General features: G+C 53.2%; 1 protein-coding gene across 1 annotated transcript; it reads left to right on the top strand.

Moving 5' to 3' along the window:
* Nucleotides 1–497: 497 nt before the first annotated feature.
* On the top strand, nt 498–17,929 carry CLEC20A (C-type lectin domain containing 20A). Its single transcript, XM_036120915.2, has 10 exons — nt 498–898; nt 2,230–2,274; nt 3,484–3,849; nt 5,404–5,469; nt 7,449–7,814; nt 9,006–9,434; nt 13,038–13,054; nt 13,789–14,092; nt 14,924–15,009; nt 16,864–17,929. The coding sequence occupies exons 1-10, from the start codon at nt 856–858 to the stop codon at nt 16,996–16,998; spliced, it is 1,857 nt and encodes a 618-aa protein (XP_035976808.2). The 5' UTR covers nt 498–855; the 3' UTR covers nt 16,999–17,929.
* Nucleotides 17,930–20,096: the final 2,167 nt, after the last annotated feature.

Below are 20,096 nucleotides of genomic sequence, written 5' to 3'. Positions count from 1 at the left end.
TATTGTGACAGAGCGTTAGCGTTGAAGCATTCATGATCTTTTCCTCTCTCCCTTTGCCCTTTCAGTCAGAGGGGCTATTTGCCCTTCCCTCTGGGGAGGGTGTGAAGGGGTGGAGGGCAGCAAAGAATCTTCCAGACTCTGGTTTCCAAAAGCTTAGCCCTTAAGGGCAAGGAGAGAGCTCTGGGCATAAACAGGATGTTGAGAGGGAGGGAGGAAGGGGGAGAGAGAGAGAGAGAGAGAGAGAGAGAGAGAGAGAGAGAGAGAGCTGTTCTTGGTTCTCCAGAAAAAGAGCCTTGGTCTCTGGTCTGTGCTTAATCATGGAGCCAGAGGCCAGGCCGGGCTGGGCAGCCTCTGACGTCACGGAAGTAGGACTTGCTGGGGGCCCATCGCCTCCACCTCCTGCTTTCCCGTGACCTTCAGCTGCTGTGCCTACCAGGTAGCTGTAAGCGAGTTAGTTCACTTCTCCCAGCCACAACCTTCCCACCTGTGAAATGGGGAGCCGGAGGCCACTCCCCGGTGCTGTGGTTGCAGCCTTGAGCGGGGAGGGCGGTCCAGCAAAGCCTGGTCCCCACACGCCGCCTCTCTCTGCTCACTGACTACCGGGTCCTTCTGCTGTCCCTATAACCAGCAGGACCGGGATGCTTCCTTCTGGGTCCCCCCACCCCCAGCACCGCACACAGCGGCTGGCGTGCAGTGGGCCCCAAGGAAGTATTTGTTTAGTAAAATCTGTCCATTTTCATAGGAAGAGGAGGAGAGTGGAGGGTGAGAAATAAAACCCCGGAAGACCAGGAAGACCAGGTGTAGCCTCTGCTGGGTGAGGAGTCTCCCGCCCACTGCCTGCCCTCTACCGTGGCCATGCGGATCCGGGGGCGGCCACTGTCCCTCGGCTGCGCAGCAGGTAAGGCTGCCCTTTCCCGTCACGGTCACCGGGATGGAGGCAAGGAGGCAGCCGGGCTCGGTGCGCGCCCAGGGCGCGGGTCTGATGGGAGGAAGGGCGCCTGCCCCGGAGGTTCGCAGAGCTTGAGGTTGAAAGGGAGACAAAGTGGAAAGAAAGCAGTGTTTTTCAGCTGTCAGCCTCAGCCACCTCCCCCCTGCTTGCCACCCCGGCTGCTGGGCTCCCCTCACCCCTTCCCCACAAACGCGCAGGCCCGGGCCCAGAACCTCGCTTTGCTGTGCTGCATATGCTTCCACTCATTTGTGTCTTCATGCAGGGTCCAAGCGGCCAGTATTTACCAAGTGCCTCGTAAGTCCCGGTCCGAAATGGTCCCGGACCTCCCCGAGCGTACCCTGTCGTGGGGGGAAAAACACGTGGCGGGGAGAGAACAAACAAGGTTATTAGAGAATGTGCCCCATGCAGGGCAAGATAAGCAGGGTGACAAGAAGGGAGAGTCCCAGGGAGTGGCATGGGGGGCATTCTGCAGATCCGGTGGCTGGGAAGGTCTCCCTGAACGAGGAGATTTGGGTTGGGCCTGGGGGGGGAGATGATGGGCTGCAGAGAATAAAGCAGGAGAAGGAGCCGAGGTGCAGGGAGGAGCCTGGGCCAGGGCCCCTCGCGCGGAGCCTGCGGTGTGTGCGGAGCAGATGCGAGAGGCTGAGGTGGCCTCCCAGGAAAGCAGCCGCCCGACTGAGGGCTGGCGGCCGTGGGAGGGAGCCGCTGTCCCGGGCGGGGGCCGGAAGGACCCGTGGGGTGGGAGGCCTATTGTGACGGCCGGGGGTACAAGCAGAGGCCAGCTGGGGCCAGGGCTGTCACTCCCAGAGAGGGGATGGTGGCTGGGCCCAGGGCGGCCGTGGGCGTGGAAAGATGTGGGAAGTTCAAGAAGGTTCCAGATCCAAGGAATGACAGGATTTGTGGTGTGATTGGATGCCAAGAATGAGAGACAGGGAGGGACAAGCGACGACCCCTGGGCGGGAGCTGGGGATGCCCATGTGAGCTGGGAGGCCCAGGACAGAGCTAACATCGGCAGGGGGATCTATGTGTGTCAGACGGACGGTGGGACGCAGACCCAGAGCTCAGCGCTGGAGGCTGGAGTCTGGGAGGCAGCAGGACACAGTGTTTTTAGCCGGTGTTTCTCAAACTGCGAGTTGTGACCCACTGGGTCCTAAAATCGACTGTGGGCCACAGTCAGTGATTTTAAAAAATTAAACAGAATAGGATAAAAAACATCAAAGTGAATCACACATCATAAGAAAGAGTGATTTCTTTTTTCCCGTTCCCCTTCTCCGATGCAGGGATCCTCCAACTTTTCTCAGCCACGGGCAGCATCTTGGACTCCGGTGGGTGTGAGGAGCTTCACCCCGTGTGGCAAGTGTCCCGTCAGCCCTTTCCCTGTCCTCCCGATCGTGCCCATGTCGGCCACTGTGTATGCCCAGTTCTTCAGTCTTATTTTCCTCTCCTAGGGCATCTTGCTTGAGGCTGATCCCTTAAGGCCTAGGACCCGCCCCCCCCAACCATCCTGGCCCCTCCACCCCCCCACACAGGCAGGGTCTGGCAAGGCAAAGTCGTCCTTGACGACTTCTGGGGGGACCCACAAGGGCAGGGAGTCAGGAAGGAAGGAAGCCAACATGGAGATTTTGGGGCTTGGGGTTGGCTCCTGGGAGAGGTTTGACTTGTTCATTAGTTCATTCATTCATTCATTCATTTTCAACACATTGAGTCCTTCTGGTGTGCTGGGCACTGCGAATATAATGATGAATAAGGCACGTTCTTTGCTCCCAAGTTGCTTGCACCTGGTGGTGAAGACAGACAAGCAAAAAGGTCCTTTCCCCGGGGGCTTTTACAAAATTCTGATGCAATCCCAGCAAATTCAGATCCTTGGTGTAGGGTGCACTGGGACATCAGTGTATTTGGAAAGCTCCCCAGGAGGTTCTAATGTGCAGCACCAGGGACGAGCCCCGCCTACCACAGGGCAATGCTGTGCTATGATCAAGGGCCCAGACCTGGGAACTCCACCCACGTCCTTACGTCCCACCTCCATCCCTTCCCACTGGGGGGCCCTGGCCAAGTCACTTACCTCTCTGTGACTAGGTTTCCTCATTTGTAAAACAGACATGGTAATGTCTATCCTAGAGAGTTGTTGGAAGGATTCAATGAGCTCCAGGCGCTCCAGGAGTGCTCAGTAAACTCGGGCTTTATTAAGCACTAACAGAAGCCACTGCAGCAAATGGAAGGGGCGCCTGCCCAGGAGGGGGCGGGGGGGGGGGGAGCCGTTAGTTGGGCAAAGGGAAAGGGGAGATGAGGGCATGGGAGAGCGAGGGACTGGGGGAGCAGGGCGTGGGGAATGGCCAGTCCTTCCAGGCCAAGAGGGCAGCCTGTGCAAAGGCCCAGAGGCAGAACCGCGTGTGAGTGGAGAGCCCACGGTACGCGGTGGAGTGCGAAAGAAGAGGCTGGGGAGGCTGCCTGTGTTGAGGCTGAAAGCTCTTTGGGGACCAGGGCTGGGAGGGGGCGGCCGGGCAGGCAGGCGCTGACGGCCTCTCGCGTCCCAGCCCGGCAGCTGATGAGCAGCGGCAAGAACTTCTCAAGGGTGGAGGTGGGGCTGAGCTGGTCCGAGGCCCTGCGGTACTGCCGGCTGCACCACACGGACCTGGCCGATCTGCAGAGCATGAACAGCGTGCGCGGCATGAGCACCCTCTACTCGCTCACCAGCAGCGCCCAGGCGTGGATCAGCCTCTTCTTCGACGTGCGCATCCAGGGCCTGAGCTGGTCCAGCGGCTCCACCTTCATGGCCCCGGTGTGGAGCTCGCTGCCCGTCTTCAAGGAGGGGGTCTGTGCCACCCTGTATTCCATCTCCATTTTCCCCAGCCTGGGGGCCGCCTCGTGCACGGCGCGGAAGCCCTTCATCTGCTACTACGGTGTGTTCCCAGTCCCATTCTCCAGAGCAAGGCGGGCGCGGGGGGGGGGGGGGGGAGGGTGCGGGGGGGGGCGTGGGGAACATTCTCGAGTCTTTCACGGGACAACTGACGAGTAGCCTAACCCCCTTTGCTAGAGTCCTCTCTGCAGCCTGAGGGTCTATCTCCTCTCATTCCTGAGATTCCGTCATCAGAGAGACAGGTGTAAATCAGGGTAGAGAGAAAGTAAAATCTGGAAGGTTCCACAAGTCTCCTCCTGCCAATTAGGGACTTGGGAGACGAGGAAAACGAAAGGGAGGAAAAAAGGAAAAGACAGGCTGGGGGTCCACTTGCATCTCTGCAGCAGTGAGAGCCGAATTCCGTCTCTTCCTGCTCCTCACCGAGCGCGGGGCTGGCTTTCCGTCCCCCGCCCGCGCCCGTGGCGGGGAGCGTGGAGCAGCCACTCTGCTCCTGGGAAGGAGTGAAGGGAGCCAACCCCTTCAGGCCTCCCCGCAGGAAATCCGGGGTAATCAACGCGCCTCCATCCTGCCCCCTGCTGGCCCCTCTAGGCCCGGCAGCCCCTGCCGCTGACCTTGTTAGGAAGGTGCTCGGATCTCGCAGCCGGGGATGCTTATAGACCTGACGGTAATTTTCTGGTCAAAAGTGCCAGTTTCTGCTTTTCTCTGTCAGCTGAAGCCCAGCCCAGCTCTTCGCCCCTCTAAGCCCTCGAATAGGGGCATGGAGCACCAACCTGATGTGTCCCCAGTTCTCTACCACACTGTGCCTGTCACAGGGCCTTGAAATGTAGCCCACAGGGGCGAGGTGTGACCTTGGGATTCCCAAGCCAGCAGAGAGATGTTCAGGGGTGGTGAATGTGCAGGGGTGGGAGTCCTCTCGAAGAAAGGGCCATGGGTGCAGGCTCTCCCCTCCTCCCTCTGTGTTTTGGGCCCCAGGGAGCCAGGTCCTGACTCCACCCACTTCTCTCCTTCTCCCCAAGCCCACCGCTGTGGCCTCTGTTGGGGAGGTGGGGGTGGTCTGCTCTGCCCCGACAGTCAGTTCTCAACACAGAGTGAGCTCCAAAAAATGCAAATCAGGTCACTCTGCTTGAACATATTCAGTAGGTCCCCTTAGCACTTAGAATCACATCCCTTCTGAGGCCAACCAGGCCTGCTTGACATTTCTGGCTTCCTCCTCATGCCGGGCCCTGGCCTCGCTGGCTGCTTTCTGCCCCTCCCATGCTCGCTGGCCCTTCCCACTCAGGGTCTTGGCCTTGGCTCTGCCCGTGGTATTCCTTCCTACCACTTTGCGAGGCTGGCTGCTTCTCATATTCTCTTCAAGAGCAAGGATCCTGCTTCTCTTATTTCTGCTCTTTTCCCAGGGCCTAGAATAGCGTCTGCCACAAAATAGGGGCACCCTCCCTCTCTCTGTATGTGTTTCTTAAATAAATGTAATAGGAATGGATGAGCCTTGAGCTAGGCTTCCCCTTCCCCAGTCTCAGCTCGGTGGCTCCTGTGCCTGCAGAGGATCCTGGGCAGTCCTCTCCCTCCCCATAACGCGTGGTCTGTTTCTCTTTTACAGACCCTGCTGTGGGTCACCGCATCTTCACGGAGCCTGCTCTCAGTCCGACCACCTTTCCAAAGCCAGGTACACACCGAGGAGCTCTGCCTTCCTTCTGACTCGTCCACCTGGACCTGCCGCGGGGTCACGCCACCTGTGTCCCCTCTGCTTCCCCGCACCTTGTCTGGCTGAGGGATCCCCTGGCTCTGCTGTCCCTAGGCTGGGCCCCATGGAGAGAATCAATCCAGTGTTACTATTCAGATTATTATTTTTTTAAAGATTTTATTTATTGATTTGAGAGAGAGAGAGAGCGCATGCACGTGCGCATGAGCAGGGGGAGGGAGAGAGAGGGAGAAGCAGACCCCCGCTGATCGTGCAGGACTCCATCCCACGACCCTGAGATCATGGATCATGACCTGAGCCGAAGTCAGAGGCTTACCCAACTGAGCCACCCAGGCACACCACCCCCCACCTTTTAAAGGTTTTATTTATTTATTTGAGAGAGAGAGAGTATGCAGATTATTTATTATTATTTTATTATTCAGACAAGGAGGTGACTTGCTCAAGGTCTCCAACCAGACAGTGGCATTAATGGCTGAGGCTGCATCCCAACCACCCCACTCAGTGGTTTGGGGGTGGGGGAGAGGGAGCACCTCTTCCCAGCCCAGGCCCATCCAGCGGGTGAGGGGGACTTCCCTTCTGATTATTACTACCCTGAACTTCTTTTTTTTTTTACTTTCTTCACATCTGGTGTAAAGAATCCATGCAAAGGAAATATAAACTCCTCACTCCATCTGCTTTGTAGAGTTGGTTTTCCGCATGCTCTGGAATGTGGAGTTGTAGAGTGAAGATGGCCCGGCTTCCAAGGCTGAATCTCGTCTTGCCGTTTAATATGGCATGAGTTTGGGCAAGTCATCACTGACCCGAGCCCCCCTTTGCCCACCTGTAAAATGAGGTTCATAACATCGACCTCTCAGGAGTATAGTGAGGATTTAAATGGATGACAAATGCCACACCATAGCTCGGGGCTGGGCAGCAGTGGTTGCTTAATAGAGGGTAGCTTTAAAAAATCGGTTTAGATAGGGAAAATTAGGGAACCATCAGGCAAATCTTGACGGGCTTAGATGAACAGGCATGTGTCAGAGAGTTTGGGAAGCCCGATTTGAATCTGAGGATGTGGCTCTCTGTTCTGCAAATAGAGGCATTTCCTTCAGCAGGGCTCCGGAATCCATCCCTCAGGATCCCACAGCACATCCTTTCCCGCCTTCCATTGTTTAGAATCAGATGTGTGGGCTTGTGATGAGACAGGACTGGCAAGGGGCAGGGCAGGTGGGGGCCGTGGGGAGTGGCCCAGGCCAGCCTCGGGCAGAGACGGGGGGTGGGCGGGTAGGGGCTGTGGGAGGCCGGCGTCCTGGGCTGTCTGAGCCCCACCAGCAGTCAGGGCCGCTGGGGACAGGCCCACTCTGCCTCCTGTCCGGCAGGTCTTCCCTCACCAGGCTCTTCTTTTCTCCCTGGCTCTCCTGATAGGAAGAATATCACATACTTTATTCTGCCTCAGCCTCCTGAGAGCAGCACCAGAGGCTCCTGGAAACCACAAAAGAGGCTGCCTCTAAAGTAGGATTATCCTATCTTCCTCATCACGTCCCCACAAAGTTTAACCACCATTTAATTAAGTGCTAATTATTTGCACGCGCTGTGCGAACCCACTTGTTTACAAGGTTCTCATTTAAGCCTTTAAATTCATTCAGGTGATACTGTTCTCCCCCTTACACAGATGACGAGATGGAGACTTAGACTTCACTTACGAGGCCTTTAGCCACGAGGAGAGCTCTTCACCCTTGCTTTTCCTAAATTTCTTGCTCCCCGCGGCTGCCCTGAGAACTCATCCATTCTCCCAGGCTGGTAGTTAGTCCTGTAAAATCAGGGGTTTCATCAAACCTAACACCCAGGGCCCCGGGGGGAGGGCCTGGGCCGGACCAGAGAGCTCTGTCCCCGGGGAGCAACGAGGCCTGGGCTGTCAGAGGCCAGCACCTCAGGCCGGGGGTCTCCCTGTTCTTTGCCCGCAGCCGTGGTCCAGGTGGGCCGACAGACCTTCCTGCGATTTGCACAGGAGGTGACGTGGCAGGCGGCCCGGAGTTACTGCCACAGGCACCACACGGACCTGGCCGACCTGCAGCTGGTGACCGACGAGGCGGGCGAGGAGGCCTTGAAGTCCATCACCAGCGAGACCGAGGCCTGGATTGGCCTCTACTTCAACGCGGCCTCCGGGGCCCTGAGCTGGTCGAGCGGCCTGGGCTCCAGCATCCCCGCCTGGCTTCAGGTGCCCGAGTTGGGGACAGGACTGTGCGCGGGGCTCCGCACCTACGCGCGCTTCTCCCCCAGAGTGTATTCGCTGGTCTGCTCTGCCCTGAAACCCTTCATCTGCTTCTCCGGTGCGTGGCAGCCCCCCCCCCACCCCCGACCCTGGGCTTGCCGTGGCTAGGACGGGACGGGACATGGGTTTACTTGGCAGCAGGAGACACTGAGGTTAGACCCAAGGAAGCGCTTCTAGACTCCGAGGGTAACAGGAGCAGGCTTTGCTTTAATTCTGAGGGAGCTTTCAAGAATGGAATGGACCCTATCGAGTCTCAGGGCATTAGCCAGCAGCAGTGGCTAGTAGGTTGGGGGCGATGCAGAGATGAAAAGCATGCACTTTGGAATCAGAGTCTACCACTTGCTAGAAATAAGGTGCAAGGCATCTCTGAGCTTCTTTTTCCTCTTTTGGAAAATATATTTAACAAAATGGTATTGGCGATGCCCACCTCCAAGGATGGCTTCAGAGACTGAATGAGAATGTATATAAAGGAGCTAGTAGAGACGTGGGCAGAGTAAGCCCCCAGCACATAGTAGCTCTTGTCACTGCTGCACCGTAAGTCATGGGAACCAGGGGCCCGCCTGGTTCTTCTGGATCCTGTATATCGTATGTCCTCAGCAACAGGTGGCATCCGGCTTTGCCATTTCCTGCTTGCTTGCTTTCTTTCTCCTTCCTTCCTTTCCTTTCCTTTCCTTTCCTTTCCTTTCCTTTCTTTCCTTTCTTTTTTTTCCTCCCTCCCTCCTTCCTTTCTAGCCTTCCTAATTTTTTGCAATAGCTTTATTGAGATACAGTCCACATACCTTAAAAATCACCCCTATGAAGTGTCTGACTCAGTGGGTTTTAGTAGTTATAGGGGGGTGCAAACATCACTGCTATCTAATTTTAGGACATTTTTATCACCCCAAAAGGAACTCGTTACCCTTGAGCGGTCACTCCGCATTCTCCCCCACCCTCAGCCCCGGCAGCCGCTAATGCACTTCCTGTCTCTGTGAATTTGCCTGTTCTTGGCTGTTTCTATTCGTGTTTTGGATTTGATGAGAACTGTGATCCTTATCTGTAAAGCAGGAAGGATGGTTCCTCCCTTGCAGGGCTCCTGTGAGGATTAAAGACCCCGCAAGCCCCCTCCCGTGATTGGCACACACAGGTGCATGCAAGCGCGGAGGTGGCTGAGATGGGGGCGGCTGAGCGCCCCCCCCCCCGGTGAGACAGACCTGGGGGCGCTCTGTCCCATGTCAGCCCTGCCCTCACCACTCTCCCTCCTTCCTTGCAGACCCCACCATTGGGCACCGGGAGTCTGCTGCTCCCTCCTCAAAAGTGACTGTGGAGCCAGCGCTCAGGCCAAGTACATCCCTGTTTTCTGTTCTGTGTGGGTGCTTCGGACCTGTTTTTGGCTGGGTCCCGGGGTCCCCAGGGCCTGCACGGTGGAGAGGTCGCCTGCAGGCAGCAGCACAAGGTCGGCCCCATGGGATCCTCCCTGAAGAGGATTTTCCAGCCCACCCCCAGCCCCCTGCGGGGCCAGCTGGGTTTGGAGAAGGGGGACTTGGTCACCATCAACCTCCTTCCTTGAACTGGGCCACTAATTTGCAGCTCCAGAGCCAGGAGGCTCCAGAGAGGCTGTGTGGCCCCCCGCACAGTGATGAGGCCCAGCCTGGGAGACTGAGGGAAGACGCTGGGCGGTGCTCCCCAGAAGTCATCAGAGGCCTTTGAGGTTTGGCATCTAGAGAGGGAAGCGCAAGAGAGGTGCCTGTTGAATCCCTTGTGATTTCGGGCTCTTCCGGGTGGAGAGAAGATGCGGGATGAGTTGTTGGGACTATGGGGGGACATGTTGGGAATGACAGTGATTGCATTCCTATAGCATTTTTAAATTCCGGAAACATCTTCACAGCTATTACCTCATTTTGCTTCCCAAGAGTTCTGAAGCTAAGTAGGGTAATTGAGGGTAAAACACAGTTCTCCTGGCGTCGTTCCAGATCCATCCATCTGACAAAGGCATTATTGACTTTGCTGAGGACACAGAGAAGTTAGGGGATTTATATTCTGGGGACACAAAGTAAAATCAGGAGGAGGAGTTAGCTCACAAAGGGGAGTGGGGGACTGATTGCAGGTGGAGTGGGGTGCTTAACGCTGAGTGGGGACACCCTGGTCCTGCAGGGGAACCCTCTGTGAGCTGCAAAGGAACGTGGCCTCACTCTGAAGGCAACAGCGCCAGGGCTGGGCCAGTGGTCAGATTTGGCTCAGAAACTGGGTGAGATCCTGTCATCTGCTTCCCATCTAAGGTCTAGCGTGGCCCCTGCCTGGCTGCCCCGGACCCGACCGGGCGGGCAGGGCCAGGCGTGGAAGAACCGGACGGCCGCGGCAGGGCCCCGAAGCCGAGGCCGGCGCCGGCTTCCCCACTCCGCGACGCACCCGGCGGGCCCGGTTGGGGCGCACCGCTCGTCCCGCCTCGGCCGCTGGACGCCACCCGTCGGCGTCCTCGGCCCGCGGCCCCGGCCTTGGCAGGGGTCGCGGGGCGCAGGGGCCCCGTCGCGAGCCTTCGCTCCTGCCGCAGGGACCAGCGCCCGCAGCCCCGCCGAGCTCGGCCCCCGCGCCCCCGCCCCTGCGGGCCCCGCGGCTTCCCAGCCCTGGGGGACCACGGCCGCCCCGGGGACTCCTAGCCCCGCGAGGAAGAGCCCCGGCCCCTGCGGGTAACTGTGCTCGCCCCCAAGCCCGCCTGGCCCCCCGGGGACCCTCTCTGTCCTGCAGGCCGGGCCCGCGGGGCCGCTCTGGCCTCCTCTTCGAGCCCTGCCCGGGTCTACGCGTCCCCGGGCGGGGGGGGCGTCACCCAGGGTGGGGGTGCCTCCCAGCCTTTCCCGGGAGCTCCCCGGGGACCGAAGAGAGCGCCCCGCAGCCTTTGGACGCACGCCGGGGAGCCCCCTGGGAGCTGGCCAGGGCCCGACACAGGTGCCCGCCCGCGTCGCTGCGGGTTGGGGACGCCACACCGGCCAGACCCCCAGCGCCTGGCTCCTCCTGGGGGTGACGGAGCCCTGGGCTCCACCCGCAGGCTGCAGGCCGGAGGCCGAGGGCGGGGGCTGTGTGTGTCCCAGTCCACTCTCCGGGGGACCGTGTGCCGCCAGGGCCCGTTCGCCCGCTCCTCCTCGCCGGTAATAATTTAGGGTGGGGGGTCTCAGGGAGAAGTCCTCGGTTTTGGCTGTAGGAGGCTGACGGCCAAGGGTTGGAATGTTGACTCTCCCATCTACCGTGTGGCCGTAGGCAAGTTTCCTAACTTCTCAGAACTTCGTTTTCCTCATTTTTAAAGCCAAGAAAAATACCAGTGTCATGAAGTGCCTTCCAGTGCCCGGCACGTGGCAGACCCTCAGTTATCAGCAGTAACTACCATTCTCATCTCAGTTCACTAGTGAAATGTTTACTGACTCATTCCATCTCCTGCCTGTGTCCCTACTCAGTAGACAGGGCTGGCCTCATTCTCGTTTTACTAATTATAAATGATTATGAATGATCAGATTATGAATTATTGAGACTGAGGAGTCTCATAGGGCAGGGGCTGTCTTACGCCTCTTTGTATCTTTCCCAGGCCTTGAATAGTGATTTACACGTTGGTGGATGATTTCATTCAACAATCACTTCCCGAGGACTGGGTGTGAACAAGGCACTGAACTGTGGGTACCACCATGAGCAGGGCCCGGTTCCTGTTTTTAATAGAGCTTGGTCTAATCAGGGACAACAGTTCGCTAAGGGCTGAGCCAGAGGTGTGACCCGAGGGCCCCTGTTCACTCTGCCTGGGAAGGTGGTGGCTGTCGGATGAAAGCTAACGGAGGATTTCAGGCAGCAAACACTAGCACATTCTTCCTGGCGGAGGGAACAGCATGGGCAAAGGCAAGTAGATGAGACAGCGTGTGGTTTGCGGATGACGAGCAGTCTGATGTGGCCAGAGTGGAGGCCACGTATTTGGGAAGGGAGTGGGGCAGGGGGAGAGGGAAAGAGGGGTGGAGTCTGAAGCACAGGACCCTGCAGTCCACAGAGGTGTCAGAGGCATCGAGCGAGCCAGCAAAAGGCTCAGCACTGTAGTTCACACCCGGACGAGGCGCGAATCAGGGTCTGAAAGGAAAAAGGCACGGTTCAGCATCATCCGTGGGACACACTCACACCACCACCGAGAGAAAACCACCACCCATGCTTGGAAGAAAATGCTGGAAGGAAATGTGTAAAAACCTTAACAGTGGTTACGTTCAGGTGATGAGACCATGAGTGTTCTCTGGTTCCGTGTTTCTGGATTTTAAGGACAGTGCTTTGGGTGGGGAGAGAGGGGGGCATTTGGAGAGGAGAGGCAGGAAGGGCACGTGGGGGCAAAGGCTGTTTCACCCACTGGGACGAGGGACTGAGGCCAGGGGTAGGCTGGCAGCGTGAGGAGGGCGGCGAGGGAATTGGTTTTACCTCGTGTACAAGTGACAGTAATTGAAGAAACAGAAATACACATTTTTAAAAAGGCTCAGCTTTGTTCATTGAATCACAGAAATACAAACTAAAAGCAAGATGCATTTTTAAAATAATTTTTTTGAGGAGGGGGAGGGGCAGCGGCAGAGGGAGAGAGGCAGCGGCAGAGGGAGAGAGAGAGAGAGAGAGAGACTCTTAAAGCAGGTTCCACGCCCAGCATGGAGCCCGACCCAGGGCTCGATCTCAAGACTCTGAGATCATGACCTGAGCTGAAATCAAGTTGGACGCTTACCCGACTGAGCCATGCAGGCGCCCCTTAAAATAATATTTTTACTTACCAGTTTGGTAAAGATTTAAAGGGGTGATAATGCTGGTGCTAATGTGGGGAAATCAGCGATCCCAGACCCTGGACAGGAATGTAGGGTGCTAGCCTTCTGGCAGTGTGTCAGTTCTGAGATGTGCAAACCCTTCCATACAGACATTCTATTTTGGGGACTTTATTAAGAAACAATAGGGGCACCTCAGTGGCTCAGTTGTTGAGCGTCTGCCTTTGGCTCAGGTCATGATCCCGGGGTCCTGGGATGGAGCCCCGCATCCAGCTCCCTGCTCGGCGGGAAGCCTGCTTCTCCTTCTCCCACTCCCCCTGCTTGTGTTCCCTCTCTCGCTGTGTCTCTCTCTTTCAAATAAATAAAAATCTAAAAAAAAAGAAAAGAAAAGAAACAATAGTACAAGGCGCACACATACCTATGCACCCTGCACACGGGGCTGTTTATTGCAGTGTTATTACGGTGAAGAACTGGAGGCAATCGAATGTCCACTGAAAGCAGGTGGGTTAAATACGGTATGGTACATTCAATGAAATACTGTGCAGCCTTTAAAGAGAAGAAGGTAGATCTTTACGCATTCAAATAAAAAACTCGAGTGTGTGAAGAATATTCTATAACAAACTGAACGGTGGTTGTCCCTGGGTCAAGGGAGGGGATACTTTTATTTCAGTAATTTACAATAATATACCACAAAAGCAATATGGTTATTTCCATATTTGGAAGAAAAAAATGACATCTGCAAGGCACTGACAGGACTTTGGTGACTGAACATGAGAGGGAGTAAGGAAGCAGCTCAGGGTACCTGGGGTCTCTGGGCCTCAGCAGATGGGCAGCCACACAGGGGAGAGGAGGTTGCTGAGGGGAGGCTGCACTTGGTTTTGGAATATGTTGAGTTTGAAGTGCTACCTCTTATTTTTTTTTTTTTTAAGATTTTATTTATTTGAGAGAGAGAGAACGAGCAGGGAGAGGGACAGAGGCAGAGGGAGAAGCAGACTCCCTGCTGAGCAGGGAGCCCGATGCGGGGCTCAATCCCAGGACCCTGAGATCATGACCTGAGCCAAAGGCAGATGCTTAACCGACTGAGCCACCCAGGTGCCCCGAAGTGCTACCTCTTGATGGAAATGTCGGGCGTCCCTGGCTGCCATAGTGGGGTCTCTGTGAAGCTGGCAGACAACATAAGGGCATCGCGCCCCTGGGGGCAGGGCCTACTGAAAGACATTTGCTGCTGGGAAGAATTCTCATACTGTTGCCCAAGCCCCACACATCCTGGTGGCAGGGCCACTGAGAACGGGGTAGGAACTTGAGGGCTGGGTGCGCGAGCCTGTGGGAGTAAGTCAGGGTGTGGCCGGGACTGAGCTTCCCCGACTGGCTGGTTTCTGCATCAACCAGTGCTGCCCATGCCTGGCTTCTAGCTCAGGGGCTGGCCCCAGTCTCAGACCCCCTTTGCTCCTGACAGACTCCTTCATTTTCCCTCCGGTAGCTGTGGCCACTGAAGAAACTGGCAGCGAGAGGAGAGACACGGCCACGGCCGCTCAGGCCCAGCGTCTGAGCGCATCTAAACACCCAGCGTCTAAAGAAACCACCGCGGCACCCGCACCAGGTAACTGCCTCTGGTCACCGGGGTCCCACTCTTCCCAGTGGAGCCGTCCAATCTGGACAGCCACTCCTTAGGGCAGGGCACTCGAGACCTTTTTATGACAGATGGCAGGAAGCGTTGGGAAGGGAACGGGAACAGGAACAAGGCCGAGGAGCCTGGAGTTAGCGCCTTGACTACTGCGAAAGCCTGGGGAGCAAACTCCCTCACTTCATTCACCATCTCTTCTTCCTCATCTGCAAAAGAGGGACAGGGAAAACTCCCCGGCGCACGGCCCCGGCTTGCTGCAAGCACCCACTGGGGGAATTACGCGAACGTACTGTGTATCGAATGCTGTGCAAACAGAAAGCAGTCCTGGCAGGAGGCTGTCCCTCCTGTGGTGAGGACGGTGGCTCACGGCCCAAGGCTGAGCTGGTTTATAGGCGCAGAGAACCCACTTAGGGTTTTCTGGGCGTAGAGCTGGCCTTTAAAATGTGGGTCCACGGAGAGGTGAGTATTTCCAGCGTGGTGTGGAGTATCTATCTAACAGATTTGTTAAAAAGGAGGAGGAAAATACAGGCGAGACAGAAAACATCGGCCTGCGGCCTGCAGCCGGCAGGGGGCCAGGACGTGGGAGGGGAGCCGACCTTACCGCACCGCGGCCTGAGGCCCTTTCCTGTCGGCCACTGGCTGCACCTTCTCCTGCCAGGCAGCTTCTTTCGTCTTCCTTTCTGAAATCCGAAATCACCATGGAGCGTCTGCGGTATCCACTGGGGGCAATCCTGACTGCTAAGAACTTAGTTTCCAAATGGCAATAGGATCATTTTCCCCCGAACCGGACAGCACTTTCTTTTCCAGGGCAACTCTTTGGAATCCTGAAAGCAGATTTTACCATCCCAGCTCTGATGGACCCAGAAGATATGAAAGACCAATTTTTGAGTGAGGTGAGACTTCAGACCACTTCTGATTTTGATCAGTCAGGTGACTTTGACAATGCAAGGCAATACTGTGGGAACCAATATACCTAGAGAAAAAGCTTTGGAAAATTAGCTCATCTGTTCCCATTGCCGTCACTCTGGCTCAGGGTGACAGGTTGGTGCATGTGCTGAGACTTTCAGATCTTTTTCTTAGTCTAACATTTTTTTCCTGAGTTTTGTTTTTTTTTTTTTAATCAAGATAGCATAGTCAGAAGGACCTGAATTGGGGTCTTGGCTTTCTACTTATTAGTTGTGTGACCTTGGGCAAATAACTTAACCTTTCTGTGTATCAGTTTCCTCATGAATTAGGGCCAACAAAATCTACCTCATATGGTTGGTATTGATTAAGTGAAATATTCCATATAAAGTGCTTAGTAAATTGGCACGTAGTAAGTGCTTGATAAATACAAACATTAACTGTTACTATCAATTATTATTGTTTTGGATATACATTTGTTCTAGGCTCCCCCTACCATCCTCTGTTCTTTTAAAGGATTATAAGGTAGGACATTGTGAAGAGGAAGAATCATTCCCAAATATTGCAACAGAAGCCTCAAACCAATTTTTGAATATGGCAAAAGGGCATATTTTTCAGTTATACCGGATAATAACCATAGATGTCAGAGCTAGAGAGTTCCTTATGGGTCATCTAACCAAATCATAATGTTACAGACAAGAGAACAGATTGGCATTTATCTAGTAGCTTACTGCAATTTATTCACAGGCCAAAGAAATAGCACCCAGGCAACTTGTTCTAAAACCTCACAAACTCAAGCGTCTGGAAAGAACAGCAGTGTGTGTGCGTGTGTGCACACACGCGTGCATACGTGCACTGGCCTGCCGGGGACTGGGGAGAGGAACTAGAAAGTTCTCGGTGCATTTTGCTATTGAAAGAAGAACAGGTGCAAACGATGCAATTCGACATCGGATAATTTTTTTAGTAGAAGTTCAAGTAATAAGACTGCAATGCTCAGTAGAAGGTTTTCAAAAGTCAAGGACCCTTTTTTGGGGGGTGGGTGGGGGGAACCAAACCAGAAATCATCTTCCTTCTGTTTCAGAGTAAAGCCAAAGTCAAACATCTTTGAATTCCATCTTTGTTAGGATGTATCTATTCCCTGTTAATGGAGAGAAGTTCTACCTCACAGATTTAAAGGATGGAAAGTGGGGACAATGTGTGTCTGTGTGTAGGAAGGTAGAGCATATATTATTGGTTTTAGCAGCATTTTAAATTCCAAACAGAAGGCGAGGAAACACCTGGAGCCAACTTACCCCAGTTCCAGGGACAGGGACAGGGACAGCGCAACATGGTGGCAGACACACACAGTGTTCAGGGCTCACTGTGGACCAGTGGTTGTTAACCCCAACGCAAGTTAGAATCCCCTGGGGAAGTGGAAAAAAGAGCTCAACCCCAATCTATAGAGAGATATAGTTAATTGGTCAGTGGGGGAGCTCAAGAGGCATCCCCCCTCTTTCCTGATTTCAAAGTTCGGTAGTGATTCTAATTAACAGGATTGAGAAGCCCTGAGTAAGTCCTTTGTTTTAGCCCCTTTGTCATCAGACTACCCCCCCCCCCCCCCCGGGCCCCGGGGCCGCGGGGTGTGTGTGGTAGTGGCGGCGGGCGAGCGCTGGCGGCCATAGTGTCCTAACCAAATTGATTTATGTACTTTCCCATTAGGGGAGCTGCTAAGGACAGAAGGCAGGCAACTGGAGGGGGGCTAAGAAAAATAAAGGGCATGGCTGGACATAAAGGGTAGAGGTGGGCAGTTTAGGCCAGGAGGTCACAAGAAAGCAACGGCAGTTTCTCTCTTTTTGATGTTTCAGATCCAAGAAGTCTTAAAGTTTACATTAGGTCATGAGCAATTCAGATTGAAATGGGTTGGCTTCGAAGTAAACAAAAAAGTGCCCACGTCGACTGATCTGGAGTCTCCTTCTCATACAATCTTCTCCGGATTTTGAGTGAATTTTAGTCTTTTCATTCCTGTAGATTAGACTACACATTTGTTCCAGACTTTTAGAAGTAACTCCAGCTATGTGAAGGGCTAACTGGTAGGAATGATTTCAGACCCGCACCTCACACACAAGAAAATTATGTAAGAGAAAAAAAATGGCCTTCCTGGATTTTATAGAAATAGGTAAGCAGAAGCAGATGGAAGCATTTGGGGACAGTAACCTGGAGAATGACAAGCAAACAAGAACACAAAACCCCAACGAAGCAACAAAAATCCTGACACAAACCCCATTAATCTACCTAGGGAATTAAGAGAGGACAGTAGTGGGCTGGCTGGGAAGCTAAGTGAGGCATCGCTTCCGAATGACGTGGAGGACACTTTCCTTCCGAGCCACGAGCTATTAAAGAGATTTCAAGTTCTTCCAAATGAGGAGTTCTCTAAGGGCATCATCACAATATAACATAATAATGCGAGCTATTTGTCCTACTACACGTAAATATTTTTTACTTGTCAATTGGGAAATTCTCTGACACATCGTTCTCAATGTTAAACTATTAACTTCAGAAAAAAAATATAACCTCAGAAGAATGTTCCTGCATACATTTCCTTTCTGGTTTTTCTCCAAGTGTTCTACTCACCCAGATACATGCTAGAAATAAGGTGGTAAATACGTCAAATACATTAGCAACTTTAGTCTGAAATGTTTAAAGTTTATTTATATTCTTTGTAGGAATATCAATAAAAGACCTCAAACGTATCTGTATCTGTACATGTACAAGAACCATCAAAAATTATTCACAGAACAAAAATAAATCTTCTTTAGAACAAACCCAGGTAATGAAATGCAGATATGGATCTCACGTATGGAACAATCTAAGTGCTACCAGCACAAAAATATGGCTTTAAAAATAAAATAAAATCTTGGGTTTTGTTTTTCTAAGGTGTACTTCTCTTTCTTGAAATAAAAAATAAATTATTTAGAGCTATCATTGTAAAATAGTCATGTGTATTAACACATTCTTATTAAGGCCCTGGAGATGAAAAACAGAATCAAATTTAGAAGGTAAATTCCTCACAGGTGTGACTCAGGTTAGTGTGCTGCTGTCTGTCTGCTTGGGTTAATTTTAATGTCACAAGGAAATATCTAAGCACCAGTCAAAATTTAACCTTTACTATTTATTTCTACCTTTCTGCAGGATAGTGGTCATTGAGTCAATTAGTATTTTAACCTTTTGGTGAACTGGGAACTGAAATTTCTCCCTTGAGAGTTTAGAAATGACATAAATACAATATTTATACACGAACATTTGAACCCCTCCCACAGATGATGGAGGCCCCTAAAACACAGCTTCTGTGGACATCTTTCTACAACAAGAGATAAATCTGGTTTTAGGTCCCAAACGAAAACACTTCCCAGTGGAACATGAGGGCATCTGAATGAAAAGGAAGAGAGGAGTAGGAAATGAAAATGCAGGCTGAGACACGGGCAGAACGACCACTTTGCTTTCCTGGGGTGGCTTGCTGTCATTGCCAAGTCCCGCTGGCTTGGTTTCTCAAACACCTGAGGATTAACTGACCAGGAACCAAAGCTCCTTCTTTCTGGAACCTACTCTCAGATCAGTGATATTCAGCTTTCTTTCTATGACCCTCATGGTATCAGTGACGATATCTAGGATTCTTGAGACAATGTCAGACCAAATCAACCTCAAGTCACTTTAACTTATATATACATATAACACATATGGTACATACATTTTAAGGAGGAACGAACCACAGTCATAACATCTAACAAATGAGAGCACAAAACCTAAAAAGCTCAAGAAAGTCTGGGAATCACTGTTCTGTAAGATGGACCAACATTCAGAAAAAAGAAGCCCTAGGAATTGTGTGTTTTGTGTGGCTGTGCACGTGCTGTCTCCAGAGACGGCCTTTCCACTTATCTGTGCATATTAAGATCAGGCAAAGGATATAAATCCTGTTTCCTCGAACCTTTGGGCTACTGAGACGGCTGCTGTCCCCTTTCGGATCATGTATCTTCCTCGCGTTCTTTCTCTCCTCATAAGATATTTATTCTGTCTCATGCAAATTTCATCACTTTTTTCTTTCCTAAACTCAAGAGAATTCATAACTGGGTCATGACAACAAGGGAATGCTTCTAGAACTAATAACAATCACTCGAACATGGAAAGAGATTCTATTTAAAAATTAACACCCCAACATATATCTTGCTTTTAAAAGACTAGTAAAATAGGTTCTTCCAATTGACAGATTGATAAGAACAAAGTATCCCAAATTCTTGGCTCTCAGGTAATGGGTGGGAAGGCAGATTTACTGTTGGGGCAAGCAGGCGATTTCACACGCGACTTGAGAAGGGAAAGGGGACTGGAGAGGGCAGGCCCTTTTGGTTTCCACAGTCCGTGCGAGAAGGTGGCCCCCGTGGGTGTAGCGGACAGCGCGCTGAGGCGGCAGTACGGCCTCAGGAGCTGCTGGGCCAGGCCCAGGGACCAGTCTAGTCTGGTGTCCAGCCTCGGCTCCGGTCACACGGGACTTAGGCAATCCCGAAGGGGGTTCCTTCCCCAAGTTCAGCCCCACAACCAGCCTTCTCAGGAACTCCAAACTGGAGCTAACTAGAACTCAATCCAGGCGGAAGGCAAAGCAAATACTAATGCAAACTCACTCGATGGCCACGGTCTTGCCCTGGGACGTCCGGAGAAGAATTGCTCCCTACCTGGGGCACCTCTGAGGGCACAGTGAGAGCCAGGGGCCAAAAGAACCACAGCTCCAAGAACAAAGGCTGAGGTCGACAAAGATCTGGAAAGCTCTACTTTTAAAGTCCAGCAAATTCTCAAGGTCATACAGCAGTCGGAGACAGAAACTCTTGCTCTTTCTTTCACTGTCTAACACCATCACAGGGAAAGGTCTCGGAGCAGACCAGAGAAAGCGACTTGTCACCATCTACAAACTGAGTGAAGACAACGAACAGCGAAGACAGCACAATGAGCTCATTTTACCATAGTCTCCTCACGAACGGGCTGCCCTGGACCCCGATGGCACCTCGGTGAGGGTGCCTGGGACACGGTGGGCGCTCAAGTGTCTGTTCTAGTT

This window comes from Halichoerus grypus, chromosome 7 (assembly GCF_964656455.1).
Source record: "Halichoerus grypus chromosome 7, mHalGry1.hap1.1, whole genome shotgun sequence".
NCBI classification, from domain to species: domain Eukaryota; kingdom Metazoa; phylum Chordata; class Mammalia; order Carnivora; family Phocidae; genus Halichoerus; species Halichoerus grypus.
The sequence above is the reverse complement of the archived record's forward strand: the minus strand, read 5'-3'. Positions and strand labels throughout refer to the sequence as shown.

Coding starts and splice junctions, on each gene's coding strand:
- CLEC20A (XM_036120915.2), top strand. CDS start 856: ATGCGGATCCGGGGGCGGCCACTGTCCCTCGGCTGCGCAGCAG. Junction 899..2,229: donor GTCCCTCGGCTGCGCAGCAG/GTAAGGCTGCCC, acceptor TCTCCGATGCAG/GGATCCTCCAACTTTTCTCA. Junction 2,275..3,483: donor GGGCAGCATCTTGGACTCCG/GTGGGTGTGAGG, acceptor CTCGCGTCCCAG/CCCGGCAGCTGATGAGCAGC.